The sequence below is a fragment of the Vanellus vanellus genome, assembly GCF_965231255.1.
Source record: "Vanellus vanellus genome assembly, chromosome: 15".
Classification (NCBI taxonomy): Eukaryota; Metazoa; Chordata; class Aves; order Charadriiformes; family Charadriidae; genus Vanellus; species Vanellus vanellus.
Window position 1 is genome coordinate 15,063,030 of NC_138920.1, and position 17,170 is coordinate 15,080,199.

The 17,170-nt window shown below is 55.7% G+C and overlaps 1 protein-coding gene across 4 annotated transcripts in view; it reads left to right on the forward strand.

Moving 5' to 3' along the window:
* Positions 1-297: 297 nt before the first annotated feature.
* The window catches only part of KCNQ2 (potassium voltage-gated channel subfamily Q member 2), a gene marked incomplete at both ends in the record, with an annotated part of 70,698 nt that continues 53,825 nt past the window's right edge, over positions 298-17,170 (forward strand). For all 4 annotated transcript variants that reach the window (XM_082491341.1, XM_082491343.1, XM_082491340.1 and 1 more), the window contains one exon: positions 298-593. In XM_082491341.1, coding sequence (XP_082347467.1) covers positions 298-593 — 296 coding nt within the window. The remainder of the gene's footprint in view (positions 594-17,170) is intronic.

Consider the following 17,170-nt stretch of genomic DNA (forward strand, 5'->3'; position numbering starts at 1 on the left):
TTCGGGGGTGGGGGGTGGGGGGTGAGATCGCGAGAGCCTGATGTCGCCGAGGCAGGCCAAGGGTTAAGGGGGCGGGGGCGGCGGCGGGGCGGCGCTGGCGGAGCAGATTGCAGCCGGTTCCTGCGGCTTCGCCTGCGCCGGGCGCGGAGCAGCGGCGGGGAGCGCGGGCGGAGCCCCCCCACCCCTTCCCTTCCCCTCCGCCGCCCCCCCCCCCCACCCCCGCAACCCCCACTCCCCCCCATCCCTCATCCCCCCCTCCCCTCCCCTCTCCTCTTCTCTCCCTCCTCGGCCGCCACCATGGTGCAGAAATCCCGCAACGGAGGCGTCTACCCGGGGCCCGCCGCCGAGAAGAAGCTCAAGGTGGGCTTCGTGGGGTTGGACCCGGGAGCCCCGGACTCCAGCCGGGACGGGGCGCTCCTCATCGCCGGTTCCGAAAGCACCAAACGGGGCAGTATCCTCAGCAAACCCCGCTCCGGAGTCTCCGGCAGCGGGAAGCCCCCCAAAAGGAATGCCTTTTACCGCAAACTGCAGAATTTCCTCTACAACGTGCTGGAGAGACCGCGGGGCTGGGCTTTCATTTACCACGCATACGTGTGAGTAGAAGGGGGGGGAGGCAAACCCCATGGGAGAGACCCCCCCCCACCCTGGTCCGGATCTGCCCTTGTCAGCCCCCTCCCTCCCTCCCTCCATCCCCCCCCCACCCCCCGCATCCCCCAAAATGCATGCCGAAGGATGCTCCAGCTGCAAAGCGGGTGCAGGGAGGCGGTGCCGGGTGCCAGGGCTGGTTGGGGAGACCCCGGGGGGGTGGTGGTGCTGGTGGGGTAGCGGAGGCTGACCCCCACCCCCCCATCCTCCTCCTCCGGGAGCAGCCGGGCCGCCGCTGCATCCCTCGCCCCGGTGCAGGGCGGTACGGTGCCCGGGAACGATGTGCCCGGGGACGGGGTAAGGGAGAAGCTGTCCCTGCAGAGCTGGGGGGTGGCTCCCCGAGGAGGTGCAATGCACCGGTCCCCTGTGTGTGTCGTGTCCCCCCCCCCCCCCCCCCCCCCCCCCACCTCCGCCCGCTCCCGCTTGCGGGGGAAGGGGCCGCTCATGCGGTCGGTGCGGGGGGCTGGAGCAGCGGGAGTGATGGGTAGGGACCGCTCCTCCGTCTTGCTTGAAATCACCATAGCAATGCTGTGAGCAGAGGAACAAAAAAGCTCTGCTCAGGCACTGTCTCTCCTTCCCTCCTCCCCCCCCCTCCCCCCCCCCCCGCCCTGCGCTCCTTCTCCCCCGGCCCCATCTTTGGCTGCGAAGGGTTTGGGGAAGGGGGAACCGGGGTTGGTTTTGTGGCTCCGCGGTGGGTTCTGGAGGTATTTCTTGTTCCCCCTGTGGGAAGTGGCTGAATTGAAGATGAGTCTAGAAAGAAATGCTAATCAGTGTCTGGGGCTTCCTGACTGCACAGCGATGGAGCGGTAAACAAAGGAGCAGTCCCAGGGTGCACATTTCCCTTCTGCCACCCCCCCTTCCCCCCCTTTTTTTTTTTTTTTTTTTTTTTTTTTGAGCCAGAAATGGCCACATCTGACCCACCGTTTGGCAGAAGGATGCCCACAGCTGAAGGCATTGCTGCATAGGGAGCGCGGATGACTTCCCCTTGTTTAGAGGATTGCAAAGGGAGGGTCCAGATAAATCGCTGTCTTACTGCAACTCCCTTCCCTCTGGGACTTTCCACGGTCCCACCAGGCTCTTCTGCAGGCCTGGGCTCAGGCTTGGGTGCTCGTTCCCTTGGGGCCAATGGGTTTTCTGTTTGCATGGTTTTCATCATGACTAGGGCCTCTCTCAGCCCCGGCAAGAGGATTTTTTTGGGCCTTTTGTGGTTTTGGATTTTTTTTTCCCCCTTCCTTTTGCTGCTGTGCTATTCTCAGCTAAGGTGTCGAGATGTGCTTTCTGGTCCTCAGCCATTTTGTACATTGAGGCTTTCCAGGGAGGTGTTGGTGAGTCCGGGCGGTGAAACGCTGGCTGGGTGGAAGGGGGGGAGCTTTGCCATGAACTGCAGCGGGTTGGGGTCCTCGCGGGGAGCTCGTCCCCCCCCCCCAGGGAAATGGGAGAAGAGAAGAGGGAGCATCTGCAGAGCTCAGTTGTGGCTGTGATGAGCAGTGTGAAGTCCAGCGCTGGGACTCCTGAGCATCCTCCATGCTCAGGGCCATCCTCTGGAGTTGTAGATGGTTTGTGTCGCAGAAATCCTCCAGAATCGCATGGAGGGGCCGAGCGTTCGCGTTGCGAGCCAGGTGCTTGCCTGTGTGTGCGCCGAGGATGGGGGGATGCTGTGGGCAACGTGCTCTGTATGCTGTTAAATACAGGTGACACCCCAGGCTGGGGACACTGGGGTGACAATGACAGAGGTGGAAGGGGCTGAAAGCCAAATGGCCAGGGTAGCCCTGGCTGCGAGGGCTTTATAAGCATCTTTGGCTTCTTCAGTTGCTCTGTCTTAACTTCTGACCCGTTTGCTCTCTGCGGTGGCATTTGCTTGGGCAGCCAGTGATCCTCAGGGGGCAGGAGCGGGGATGTCCCAAATGGAACTCCTGCTGGGGGAATGCCCCGTCCCTGGTGCCAGGCGCTGGGTGCCAGGCTGGGGTGGCCCTTGGCTCTCACCATGGAGCCGCATCCCCCCAGGTGCCTCCCCCTCCCTCAGCCCAAACAGCCGCATTTCTCCTGGGCTCGTGACTCCACTCGTACCTGCCGTGACACCACGCGGAGCCGTGCTCTCCCATTAGGAACCGCTGGCCCGGGATGTGCTGGCAGCTGAGTGGCCTCCCTGGATCACCTTGGGGCAGCTGCCCCAGCAGGCAGGAGATGTAACCACTGCAAAACCATCCTCTGACCCCTCCGCTCACGCACCCGTCGGGAAATGGAGGCTGAATTCAGGGCTGAGGTGGTAATTGCGCCAATGTCTGTGAAGCATCAGTGATATAATTAATTTTTTTTACCGTCTATCGGGAAGTTATATGGAATCCAGTCTTCTGAACTATACATATCATAGGTTTAGCCCTCGTGGTTTGCTAATATATTATTTAAAGAGCTGAAGGATACGGTAAGCATTGTACAAAGTCACCAGGATAAGCCCACGCACCAGTTATCGCCCTTCGCTGCCCGGGTGAGCCTGGCACGGCCCGTGCCAGATCTGTGTGTGTTTGAACGGGGCAGAGAGAGGGTTTCCTGCGGTTCTGTGACTAGAAGTCTGTAATCCAGACAGACAGGGCAGATGAAAAGCTTAGTGGCTGCTTATTCAAAGATATGGGAGGATGAAGAGACTGGCTCAAGGTCATAAAGTTTGTACGGGAGAGGGAAAGCCACCCCCGGTGTCCCCATGGCTGGTGCAGTGCCCTACCTACGTTATTGGGGTCATGCCATCTCCTCCGCCCCCAACCCCCATTTTATACCAAAGCCTTGGGCACAAAAACACCTTTAGCCTTCATACTGCAGGAGTGGGAGTCCCGAAGGAGTCTGTGGATGGGGGAGCCCCATCCTGCCACCGTCGTGGGCTGCGCACCGCTCTGCCCCTCCATCCTGGACCCCATCTACCAGCATCCCTGTTTCTCTGCTCCCGCTACTCGCAGGGGCTCTCTTGCGTGAAGATTTAGGACCTATTTCCAGGGCGAATGAGTCCGTCACCCTGCAAGGTTGGAGTTTAGCTTATAGACCCCACTGCATTTTTAGGTGTGGGGCTGCTGTGCTGCCCGGGCAGCCTCCCCGCGCCCAGACGCCAGGATCCAAATGGTAGAGACTCTTCCAGCACGGGCATGTCTTAATAAATAAGAGAGGTCCCTCTGTGTAAGTACCGGTGACAAATGCCTGTCTGCAGAGGGCCGTCTCCCGGGCTGGCATTGCACCAGGTGACTGATGGAGCGCCTTGAGATGCCCGTGCGAGTTGCATTTTATCTCCAGCGCTGCATCCTAGATCCGATCCATCTGATTCCTTTCCCCACCTCTTCCTCCAGTCATCGCTCATTCCCTTTTGCACCATTTCACGCTTAAGAAACCAGGGAAATTCGGAGCAACTCCCACTCCAAACTCCTTAGTGTGGTCCCATCTCAGATGTTGTCTCGGTAAAAGCCCCGTTGCCTCTGTGAGCAAAAGCGCTGTTTTATATTTCCGCGTTGTGATTCATTTTTATACTTACTAACTCATCTTACAGCGACACAACTGGGTGACCTGCTCGGGGTGGCTGTGTGTGTATACAGATTATATATAATATATATATATATATTTTGCGCGGCCCCATGGACAGCTGAGCCTGATGGGTCCCACTTTTCAGCATGGCCGGAGGTGGACTTTGCCTTCCAGAGGTCTGAGCCTGCCCTGTCTCTCATCTTCTCCCAGGGCTTTTCTCAGCATCTTTCTTTTCTATTCCCCCTCCTCCGTCCCCGTCGTCATTCCCCCCCTCCCTTTTTTTTTTTCCCTTTTTGACAGAGCCGCGGCGGTGCAGCACGTGGCCTCATTCTGTTCAAGGTTGAGCTGAAACTCGAAAAGTTGAGCTGCGCCTAAATAGCAGGGCAGGCTTTTTGAGGGATGCGTTCCCCGCACAGGGAGGCATTTGGCTTCCAAAATGCCCCTTTTTCATTCCTTTTTAATAATTTAAATATTTTGTTTTTTCTTCTAGTCCTTTTACCGCGGTTACCGTAACCCGCCCTGTGCTCAGTGGTGCTGTTTGAAGGGCTGTGATCCTCAAAAGTGCTTTTTTGCCCCTGCCTGCCGTCTTATTTCAGGCGGGATTGCTGTGTTCTGTGCCAGGTACTTGCAGGGGGCTCTCCCGGAGCCCGATGCATCTGGAGGGACGTTTGGGGATCCCCCGGGTGAGCGGCTCCTGTTCGGTCCCTGAGCGGGGGGGGGGGGGGGGGGGGGGGGGCGGGGAGGGGTTGGATTTGGGGCAGTAGCAGGAAAACAGCCCGTAGTCCGAGACTTTTAAAGCTGTGTGCCCAGGGCCACCGTAATTCTTGCGTTTCCTACTTTGAATTTACAACCTTAATGCGTCTTTCTAACTGCGTTAAAAATAGTTTGGGTGCATTTTTTATCCGCATACTGTGCACCATACATTCAGTTAATTAAGCAAGTGCAGGGACTTAAATTATAATAAGGACGAACATTTCCTCCCCGTCTAATTCTATTAAAATTTCCTTGCGCCAGCCCCATCCCATTTGTTCTTCCCTTTTAACCCAGCCAGAAGCCACCTCTCTCTCCAGCAGGTCTCCTCTCTGCGCTGCCCGCATCCTGGCATGGCCACGGCTGGCGCGGTGGGAGGACGGAGAGTTGATGCAGTTGCTGCCCTGAAGGTCCAGCCTTTCTTGGTGCAGAGGTGGCCTCTTCTGCGACTCCCTCCCCTCCTCAGGGACTGATGAAAACATGGTTGGTTCATACAGATCCATTCCCAGATGACCTTTTGCATCAGCTTGAACGGCTCTGGGAAGCCCCAGCCGTTTTTCTGCTGCCTGGGTTGGGTTTTTAGGCAGCTCTCATGTTTCGTTTTGTTTTCCACTTACATTTTTTTTATGCTCGTTTTATGGCATTTGCTAATTAGGGGTAAATTTCCTTTGACAGTCTCATCTATCCATCCCCAGGCACCGAGGGGTGGTGGTTCGTGGCAAGCCCTCGCCCACAGAGAGGGATATTGCTGGGAGGTATGATGCCACCAAACTCAGCCCATCCACCAGTGATGTGAACAGACCTCTTGAGATCTCCTCCCCACCTCCTAGTTGAGTCTGTGGGATGAAGGTGCCGACAGAGGTCTCCCATAAGCGCTGAGTTGAATGGACCCGCTGGGCTTTGACCTCCAGCGCCGATGCCCTCAGCCGTGCCTGTGTGTCTGTCCTGGGGACGAGGGAGACCTCCACGATGTGATGCCTCACGAGCTCCTCTCCAGCTGCTTAGTCAGAGCTTGGTGGGAGCAACCTGATTTCAGTCGCTTTAATGTGTCACGTTCCAGTCGTCACATTCGCCCCACGCTGACATTAAGGAAATGAAAAACAAGCCCATCCTCTGGATGACCTCCTTTCTTTCCAGATGAGTCTTCCTATGGCTCAATTCGTCATAAGAGGGAATAACCCAAAAAGCAAGCCCCAACTCCCATACTGAAGGGAAGATGGGCATTGCTTAAAGAGATGCAGTTAGCAAAAATCAGATTTTTTGTTTGTTTTTTTTATTTTTTTTTTTCTTTTTTGCATTGCAGCAGAGGGAGGGGACATCAGCAGGGTGAGACACTGTGCGATTTGTTTGGTGGGGCAGGGCGAGCAGGGTAGAGGGTTTGCTTATCAGTTAGGCATCAGTGGGGTTTACCAGGATAAAAAAAAAAAAAACAAAACAAAACAAAAAAACCACATAAATTTGGTATTTGGCATCTGGGATTTAAGCAGCAAACACTTAGCCCTGCATAATCCTTTTTAAGGTTGCTGAAACGCTTAGCTGGTTTCTCAATCGGTTCTTGAGGGACAGATTCCTCTTTAAATTGTGGTGGCAGGGAGATGCGCCCGTCCCTTTTTCTGCTATGTAATCTCTCCTGGAGAGGAGATACAGGAGAGCTGAGAAAGATGGAGAGTGATTCCTACAAAGGATTAAACTATGTCTATGCTGTGCTCCTCAGGCAAAGGTCAGCCTGTCTGTGCTGGTGGGAAATGTCCCCAGTTCCCAATGCATCAACGAGAGAGGAGGTCTCCAGCGCCGAGATACACATTGCTGCGGAGTAACGCAATGGCTTTTAGCTCCCGATGGCCAAAAAAGAACCACATTTCAAAACCAGATTATCGTGGTGGTCTGAACTGAGTTTCATCAATGTATTTAGACATTGATGGAGCTGTGTTGCAAGGTGGTGTGACGAGTGAGCACATGCCGGCAAAAGCAGGTAGTGCAGAAGGGCACTGGGCACGGTGGTTTCACTGGTGCCGTTGGGTCCTTTACCACCATATCGTTTAAATGGCTCCTAATTGGGTCGCAAGCCGAAACCACTCGGGCTCCTCTGACACTCACCTATGGCAAAAGATGGCCCCACCGGGACTACAGGAGTGGGTATTTCAATGTGATCCCTCGGTGGCTGTGCCCGCCCACCCAGGTTAAAAGAAAAATGTCATTTTTCTCCAGTAAGAACAAGTTGTGTGATACTTGAACTTAGCTGCCAGCTCACTGAAGCCGTGGGTGACCTCAGCTGCCCCCGCGGTTCTCCTGGCCTTATCCTGGGTAAGGATGACGCTTACTCCTATGACACTTACTCCTTCTATGACACTTACATTGAAGGTGTTTGTTGTTTTTTTTTTGGGGGGGGGGGGATGTGTCATGTGCATTTATTCTAAAGCACTGAATTAATTACATCTAGTGTTGTTTGCTGGGGAGTATCTCGCACCGCTCGCTGGCTGGGCCGGCGAGAGCTGCTTTATTACAGCCTTGGGGCATCTTGGCTGCCTAACTGCCGATAAAAGAGGGAGACTGGAGCATTCCTCCAGATCTCTCTCTGATCTGTCTTTAGTATCACTGCAGCCTCTTAACGTGCTTTTTTGATGTGTGGAAAGCTCTGGTGTCAGTAAGCATCCATCCGGTGACTTTTTTTGAGTGGCTTGGGTGGCAAAGGGCAGCCTTTTCCAAGGCATGGGCGGCAGAAAACCCGCAAGATCTTCCTGCCTCTCGCTCTTGCTGCTGTAGGGAGGTGATTTAGAGCTACACCAGGGTCACCGGGACTGCTGGGTGCAGCAACAGCCTCGTCTGCGCGAGCCCTGTGACTGAGCGGTCACTTGATTTATTTCGGCACGCACAGTGCCCAGATGCTGCAGGTGGAGCGGGCGTTCAGCTCAGGTTGGGTGATGCTCAGATACCTGCTGGGTTCCTCGCAGGAATCCCATAGGAGCCTCAGTGCAGGTCGCAGGAGGGCAGGTCTGCCTTCTGGAATGCCCTTTTCTCTCTGTTGATGGCAGAGGGAGCCTGGGTGAGAGCTGGGTGGGATTAGCCCAGACGACAAGGAGGGAAGGCAGAGCCCGGCACAACTTCACACTGAAAACGGGAGGGAGTTGAGGCATCTCCCACCTCCTGCCACAGCCTGTAGGAAAGGTGAAGCTCAGAGCCAGAACTCCCCTGTGGACACTCTGCCCCGTAAGGTCAAGGCAAGAGATGGGCTGATCGCATTGGAACGGGATGACCGGGATCCGAGAGCCATGTTTGAGAAACGGTTTTGAGAAAGGAACCTTTGTAGCAAACCCTGATCAAGTCATGGACCTGCAACCCAAGACCCAGGGGAAATCAGAAGATAATCAGGCCTTATTAATACTGATTAATGTTCGTAAAGCAGCTACAGTTGTGTTTAGGCTCCCGGAGGAGAGTGCCCAGTGGTCAGTATTCATTCAGAGATCCTAATTTTTAAATCCTCCCCCAGGGGGGTGGGACAGGGCAAAGAAACCAGAGGACAGCCAAGGTCAGAGGGAACGACTGCCCCTGCTTGGGTTAGGAGGTGACCGCTCTCCATCTGAGGATCCCGACAGTCCCTCGTGGGTGGCACCTGGTCCCTTTAGGACAAGACTGAAAGAGGCAGAGATTTTGCCTTCCGGAGGGTCTTTCCCAGGGATTCACAAATGCCTCATTTGTAAACAAACCCTGATCTGCCTCCTGGAAGCCCTGCTGTCTCGTTTAGAGCTCTGCCAACCCCGGGGAGGTGACACTGTCGAAGCAAAGTCCGGCTGGGGCGATGGCTGAGCCGCTGTGGCACGCTGCGACGGGAGAGCGCAGCAGGAGGGGCAGTCCTAACGCAGCTTCCACAGACAGGCTGGCACTCTCTATGAAGTTGTTATGATGCCCTGGGGGGTGGGGGTTGGGGGGGGGAAAGCAAGCTAGCAGAAATCCTGACTCGGAGGTGACTCAGGTACACCTCTTCTCCATCTCGTGCGAATGCAGCAGGTCGTGGCTGGGTACCTGCTGTGTTGGTGCAACTGTGGTTCGATACGGTTGGAAAAACTAATATGCGGCAGAAAAGAAAAAGAAAAACTTCAGTCAAATAGTAGTTAAAACGAATACCGAGGGGAAAACAATACTCCATTAATATTACAGCAGTGTGCAAGCACCCCTAATGGAAACAGAAGTCTACCAGCTTCTGTTCTGTACTCCAAGCCAAAAAGAGCCATTCCCTGCTCTAAGGACTTACTGTATTGAGTAGACAAGACAGCTGAAAGGCATAAAGTAGTTGCCGGGGGACGGCTGGTAAAGGTTATCTTTGCTCCACTTTTCTTTTTAATGCTATTTGCCCGGCTTCTTACTTGCTTTTGAACCGGTGACTTGGTTTCTGTCTGTGCTCCTTGGGTTGGCACAAGAAGGTGGGGTTGGTTTTGGCCAGAGCAGACTGCCAGAGGCGTGGGCCGGTTTGTCTCAGAGGGAAATCCCGTCGTCTGAGGAGCTCAGCAGAGTCGACTTTGGGCTGGGAGAGTGAAGGCACATCTTCCCCGGGCCACGGATGCCCCGTCCTGGGGCAGTTCGCTGTCATCTTGCTGTTCGCTACAGATGCAGCGCGCGGAGGGCTGCGGATTGGGCTTATCAGCTTTCTCGCTGTTCGAGCGTTATACGTGGCAGCGAAATGACGGCACTGGGAGACTTTTCCTCCTGCGTGTTTATGGGCTTTCGCACAACTCAGAGTCTCGAAGTGGCCATTAATTGAGTTTACGCTTGCTCGGAGGTTCGTTACCCGATCCGAAGAGTGTGATAAGGGATGTAAGAGCACTCCATCTTTCACTCGAGAGCAAAGGAGTTCAATACAAATATCTGTATATTATAGCTGGACAAACAGGGAGCGAGGCCGTGTTGCTCCTGCTGCCTCAAGCCCTATAGCGGTTAAGCCCGAGTGCCTCCAGGAGGGGCGGTGAAACCCCCCCCCCCCTCCCCGGCAACCAGGGCTGCCCGTTGCTCCTGAAGCAGGCAGACTGCAGGAAGGGCTCGGGCTGCCGTGGCCACTGCTGCAGTGTTGGACGTCGGTTTAGTTCTGTGGTTATTCACCCTTCCTCTTCCTCTGTGCCTGGCAAGGCTGGAAACACCACGTCTTGTCCAGTTAACCTCTCGCCGGGCCTTCCTCCAGCTTCTCTAGGGTTTATTAGCACTGATTTGTGCTTTAAGGACTAGTGAGATTCCTGAGTCATCTCCTCAGGCAGGGAGCTATTTATTCCCGTGTGTGTGTTACACTCCCTGGGAGTGGGTGTCTCTCTTCCGCTTTTGGATCCTGCCCTGACTCTATATAAAGACTCCAGGCTTGAATGAGCAGCGAAACCAACCCTCAAACTGGCTCCATCGTTGGGAAGACTCGTGCTGCTGATCCCGTCTCTCCTGGCTGAAGGAACGTGGCTGTTTGGAGCACGGGTAGGAGTTTGCATGGGGCTTTTGTCCATCTCGGGGCGGTGTAGCTGCTGGGACGGCGTACTGCCTGTCCACGTCCAGGAGCAAGTCTTGCTCTAGAGCGGCTCGTGACCGAGGGGGAAGCGTGATTCCTCTCCTCTCCTCCCCTGGGGTTGATTTGCTGATGCAAATGGGTTTTCGGTCGGTGGGATTTTTCTTACTTCGGAGAGATGAGATATTTCCAAGTGGCTCCATCCCTGTTGGTATCAGAGCAGGGACTGGAGGTGCCATGGGCAAATGCAGACGGGCTCCTCTGAGACATTGCCAGTGCCGGAGCTGCCAGGTTCGGAGGAATTTTGGAACGCGTTACCCAGGGCAGCGGTGGAGTCCCCATCCCTGGAGGTGTTTAAGGGTCGAGTAGATACAGTGCTCAGGGACATGGTTTAGTGGTGGGCTTGGCGGTGTTAGGTCAAGGATTGGACTAGATGGTCTTACAGGTCTTTTCCAATCTAGGAGATTCGGTGATTCTGTGAATTTCACTGCGTTTTGTCTCCTGGGATGGCCCTTTTCAGACACATCCCATGTTTGCTTGGTGGCCTCGGGGAAAGCTGCCTCGCTGCGTGGGAGTTTGGGGCTGCGAGGAGACCCCCTCACGTAGCAGCTCTCCGGAGAGCTGTAAAGACGCCGGCGTGCTAATGGCAACGTTCATCCAAAAGCTGACTTCACACCCAATTAAGCATCACCCTGAGCCAGAGGGACAAGTCCTCATGCTGTTACATCTTGAACTAAATTGCTGCCGCTTCAGGAAGGCTCTGTCTCCATAGCCTGAGGGACCGCTGCATTTAATCCGCATCAGCACTAAAGAAACTTTGTTAACGTGACCTCGTGGTTTGGTCCTTTTGGCTACTGGATGCACGCGGCTGTGGTTGCCTTTTTCTTAGTTATGGCTATTTCTATAAGCAAGGAAAGAGACCTAGAACAAAGGAGAAATTTCTCAGCTCTCTGTAATTTGTCAGGCATGACATGCAGTCACAGAATTTTGCAGTGAGTTTTGCTTCTTTTCCGCATTTTCCCCTTTAACTTCTAGATGGTTTTAATGCTATCCTTATTTAGCAGCTTCTCTCTTACTCTACCAGCTAATGAGGGGTAGGAAGAATTTCTGCATTGACCTTTTGCTGCTGCTGCTGTTTTTCTTTTCCGCAACAGAAATCGGATATAATTTGAAACCTCCTCTGAGGTGCCCCTCCAGGCCCTGAGCCCGCGCTCCCCCCGATGCGTGTTTGGGGGTGGCGGGAGCATCTCGAGTCGTGCTAAATGGCACAGCGCGAGCTGCTGAGGCTGCGGCTGTGAATCAGTAGGTCTTCCGTCTGAGCCTGGGATAAATAACACGCTGTAGGTCCGAATTTGGCTTTAAGCTGGCGATGGATTAACCTGTCTTAGTACGGGGGGGAGCGATTGGAGGTTGCGAGTACAGGGAAAGGTAATGAAAGTGCCTGGGTAAGTAAAGATGTCTCTGTCCCACTGTTTCTGCTGGGAGGTGGGGATGGAGACATCTACAAGTAGGTGAGACATATCCCAACCTCAGGTCTCCACCCTGTGCTTTGGAATAGCCAAATCTGGGAGACCTGCTAGTAGAGAGGGCTTGACGTTGCCGGGGTGTCCTGGGCTTGACCCATCCGTATGCAACAACCTGGGCGCCTGAGGAGCACCTCCATCGAATTTGCCGTTGTTACCGCCCTTTGCAAACACTCTGCGGAGCACATGAGCCGCCGCGGGAGTGTGCTGGGCGTAGAGCGCCTGCCCAAGCCCCAGCTCCCTGCGGAGAGAGGGGCCGAACCTCCAAAAAAGCTCCAGACCCACCTGGCCTTGCTCTTTTGGCCCTTCTCCACGTGGGAGCAGATGGCTATTTAAAACCCCCGGAGAAATTCATGAAGCTAATGGATTGCCGGCCCCCACCTGTGGCCGGGGAGGGCCATCTACCCTGCAGCCGCGTCCCCGTGGGAGGGAGTCGGGAAGAGTGGCCGGAGCCAAGCCAGACCCTGCGCCGGCATCCCCTGCCGGCTGCCGCGGGCTGCTGGGATGTGCACCCCGTGTGTGACACACCGGGGCCGGCGGAGCAGCCCGGGGAGGTGGCACAGACCCGATGGGGCAGCTTGCTTATTTTTCACTCGCTAAAAGTGCAGCAGAAATTAAATGAAGATTGATTAAACCTTTTTTTTTTTTTTATTATTTTTTCTTTTTCTTTTTTTCCTCTCCTGCTTCCTCTCGTGCTTTGCTGTTTCTGGGGAAGACTGAAAATAATTGTGCTGGAGAGGAAGCTAACCTCTGAGCATCCTTTGGTGGATGCAGCACGTGGCCCTCGTGGGACTGCAGGGAAAGGCCCTGTAATTACGGGGAAGGTCCTGCGAGGCTGAGTTACACAACCAGGACGGAGAGCCGCTCCTGCTTCGCTTCAGCAGCAGGCTGATGATGCTGTAACTCAAAATACTACCTGGCTATTATCCATTCATTGCTTTTTATCACTGTCGGTGTCCTCGACGCGCAGCGCAGACCGCTCGCGAGGCTCCGAGCCAAGAAGGAGGTAGGAAGGAGCGGGCAGGATCATAAAAGGGCCGTTTGGTATTTACGGGGCCTGGTGACATAATTCCCAGACAGCCCGAGCGTATCTCGGAGCCGGCCGACGAGTGGCCGGGGAGCTCTTGCTACGATGCCACCAAGTGAAGGTGACTCCTTGCCGGCTCTGGCAGGAGCAGGATGTCCTGATGGAGACGTCACGCTGCGGCGGCTGCTGGCGGGCTCCGTGCCGGCTTCTGCCACCTGGCTGAAGAGCCAAGTTAGCGGCCGGGAAAGGGGTTTAGGACCGTAGCAACTGCCTTGAGGTGTCATATAGGGGAGGACTAACGCCTTGGCCGCGGTGCTGGGCATGCCCCGGTGTCATCTGCTGGAGGACGTTGCTCTTGTGTGCTCCCGGCTGGCTTTGTGCTGTCACTGAAGATGCTGCTGTTGGCGCCGGTCCGTGCGAGCTTTGGTTACTGGTGCGCTTTGCAGTGCTTTTGTGCCAAGGCTTTATTCTACTCGAGAAGGATTTATTGGTGGCCGAGGGGCACGGGCACGTCTTGAGCTACGCGTGGGCTTAACCTCAGCTGTGCCCCCGTGTGCTGGGGGGAGTCATTCCCCCCGTTTTCCCGTTTGGGAGCTGAGGCAGGGAGGAATTCGGCGACGCGGGATGGCTGCAGCATGACCCAGCGTCCCCCTCCCCGTGCTGTAACCTTAGGCTCCTCCTCCTCCAGCAGCAATAACCGTTTCCCATACAGACAAGGAGATTTCAGCGTGTATCCTTGTCCCGTCAGGCCTTCCCAGGCTTTGAATTATTAACTATTGTCTCTGAGCTCCATTATAAAGGTTGTTAGAGCACAGCTACTTATCAGAATAGAAAATATTCTGTTTCCGTACTTACAACAAGAGTTGGCTGCATCTGCTTGTGGGATTTACAATAAATGAGAAGAGTAACAAAAAAAAAAAAAAAAAAAATCATGAGAGGCTGAGGTTGGAAGTAAACACAGAGAAGTAATATCTTTGCAAGACGATGTCCAGTTTTCTGTCCCCGTACCCCCATGGTCGCTGCTCTGTCTCTTCTGTCTAAACCAAAATCACCTGCGCATTCATTGGCATTAATAGGCTGCAGAGCGTTTGCTGCTGTGACTTCCAGGATGTTGGGTTACCGATTGTGCTCTGGGGGTGCCCCTTCCCACCGCCCCATCGCCCCCTCCTCCTGCAGCCGGCAGAGACCCCGGCAAACCCACCCGGCCGCGGTTTTGGGCCGTGACGGTGCGTTCGGCTTCGAGGGAGCACCAAGAAGGTGGAGATGCGGAGAAGGAGAGCCGAGGCCGGCTGCAGGCTCCGGGAGCCAGCTGCTGAGCGCCGTGGCGGCTTTATCGTTAGTCCGGCCAGCCTGAAGCCCTGCCTGCACGTTGCCGTAATTTCCAAGGTCAGGAGGCATCAGGCGGTACCTGCTGCTTTGGCAAGAGGCTGGATTTGAGCAGCGGTAACCCAGGCTGTGGTCCCGCTGTTGGTTATTTATTCTCTTGCTCTAGAAGCCTCTCGCCCCACCGCTGGGCACTGCCCGTCCCACTCACCTGCAGCATCCCTGAGCACCTCCTCTTGATGTGACCCAGGCAGGGGATCCCTCTTTTTTTTTTTTTTTTTTTTTTTTTTTTTTTTCCCCCCCCAGAGAATAAACCGTGGCAACTGGCTTGAGAACGAGCTGGAAATTGGGAGCAGGGTCCCAGTGCTGTCAGCCTGGGTGTGATTTCCTGGGACCCGCTGGCAGAGGCACGGTCCCCTTCTCCAGCTCCTGAGTTGAGCTGTGACAGCTCTGCCGGGCAGCAGTGCGGCACAGCGCCGCGGGGCTGGGGGAGCTGCCGGGGCACTTTGATGGCGCCTGAGAAAAGGAGGTTAAAAGCAGGTTTTTTGCGAGCCTTTGCCTGCCATTTTAAACGGGAAGGATGTTTCCCTGGCAACGAGATGGATGCTTCCCAGCAGAGCATATGGCTTCCATCGACTTTGATTTACCGGCGTGTTGAAATGGCAGCTAGTTAATCTCTCTTCAGCTTTAATGCGTCCATGCCCTGCGTCCCTGTTACTTACCAGCTTTTAAAAGACCCTGGGTCTGGCCCCTGCGGTGCTGGCCTTGCTCCCAGCCCGTCCCGGGGCTGGTGGGGTGCCGCGGCAGCGCTGGGACCGGGCACCTTCGCAGAGAGGGACCCGCACGGAGGACCCGAGCATCGCCCGGAGCGAGGAGCCGCAGGCTGGGCAGGAAAACCTTCCCTGCCTCGGCTGCCTGTCACCAGCCAAACAGCTCCTCCTCCTCGGAGAACAGGATCCGCAGCCCTCTCTTCCTTTTCCCCTCCCTGCTTTAAATCATTTTTAGATGTTTTCCACCTTTCACCACACAATCATCTGCCTCCTGCAGCTTGCTATTTATTGTTGTGTTTACTGGCGCAGGGAAGTAAGGAGAGGGAACAAACCTGTCATTTGCTGAGCGGGGGAGCTGGTTTCTGCGAGCTGGTGGCTCTCCCAGGCTCACTGGCGTGTGCTGGTCCCACCGAGCTCACCCGGCAGCCGCCTCCGAGGGGCAAACCCAGGGCGCTCTCCTCCTCCTTGCTGCCCATCGCCGGCAGATTTGATGAAAATTGGCCAAAAGGTCCAAATAAAAGGTAGGGACAGCGAGGCAGGCGGAGAGGGCCATCGCATGAGCCTCGTGATCATGTGTCCAAGTGGAGAGCAGTGAGGAGTGTTCCTCAGGGGTCGGTACTGGGACCGGTGCTGTTCAACATCTTTGTTGGTGACACGGACAGTGTGGGTCGAGTGCACCCTCAGCAAGTTTGCCGATGATACCAAGCTGTTTGGCGAGGTAGACACGCTGGAGGAGAGGGATGCCATCCAGAGGGACCTGGACAGGCTGGAGAGGTGGGCCCAAGCCACCCTCATGCAGTTCAACAAGGCCAAGTGCAAGGTCCTACAGCTGGGTGGGGGCAATCCCAAGCACAAATCCAGGCTGGGCAGAGAATGGCCGGAGAGCAGCCCTGAGGAGGACCTGGGGGTGCTGATTGATGAGAAGCTTATCATGAGCCAGCAGTGTGCGATGGCAGCCCAGAAGGCCAGCTGTACCCTGGGCTGCATCAGAAGTGTGGCCAGCAGGGCGAGGGGGGGGATTCTGCCCCTCTACTCCACTCTCGTGAGACCCCACCTGGAGTACTGCCTCCAGCTCTGGAGTCCCCAACATAAGAAGGACATGGACCTGATGGAGCGAGTCCAGAGGAGGCCACAAAGATGATACGAGGGCTGGAGCCCCTCTGCTGGGAGGACAGGCTGAGAGAGTTGGGGGGGTTCAGCCTGGAGAAGAGAAGGCTCCGGGGAGACCTTAGAGCCCCTTCCAGTCCCTAAAGGGGCTCCAGGAGAGCTGGAGGGGGACTTTTTACAAGGGCATGGAGTGATAGGATGAGGGGGAATGGCTTAAAACTGGAAGAGGGGAGATTCAGATATCAGGAAGAAATGTTTCCCCGTGCGGGCGGTGAGCCCCTGGCGCAGGGTGCCCCGAGGAGCTGTGGCTGCCCCATCCCCAGAGGTGTTCAAGGCCGGGTTGGACGGGGCTGGGAGCAACCTGGGCTGGGGGGAGGTGTCCCTGCCCGGGGCAGGGGGGGTGGGACAGGGTGATCTTTGAGGTCCCTTCCAACCCAAACCATTCTAGGATTGCCTTGGGAACTGGGACAGCCCAAGAGGTTCATTCACGCACCCGAGCGGTGCTGGGACTGGTTCCCGTGCCCGGCCGAGCAGCAGCGAGGGGCAGGTACGGGGCTCGGGAACCGGCTGGGTGGGGGGGGCCTTAAATCAAATTAAAGTGTGGTGCTGGCCTGCGAATGGCTGCACTGCGGCGGTTTGGGGGGGAAACGCATCATTCCTCCCCTCTTCCACCGATGGAGGATTTTGGGGAGCTATAGATGAGGCGATCCCTCCTTGTTTGCCATTATCCAGGCGAGCCAAAAAGCCCTGCTCTGCCCGTGCTGGCTTTCAGCTCGCAGCCCTGATTGCAACAAGCCCCCGAAGCTGCCCAGCCTGAAAGGCTTTAAAAAGGAGGTTCCCTTCTAACTGAGGTTGCCTTTATTTCTCCCGGCAGGACCATGGCTTTCCCCTCCTCTCCGAGCATCCTCTCCCCCTCAAAGGGCTCCGGAGGACGGGGGCTCACCCGTCCACACCTGCCCACCCATTTGCTGCGTTCGAGTTACGCCAGAGAAGAAGCAAGGGCTACTAAAGTGATTAATCGCCCGTCGGTGCTGGGGATTAATTTGTC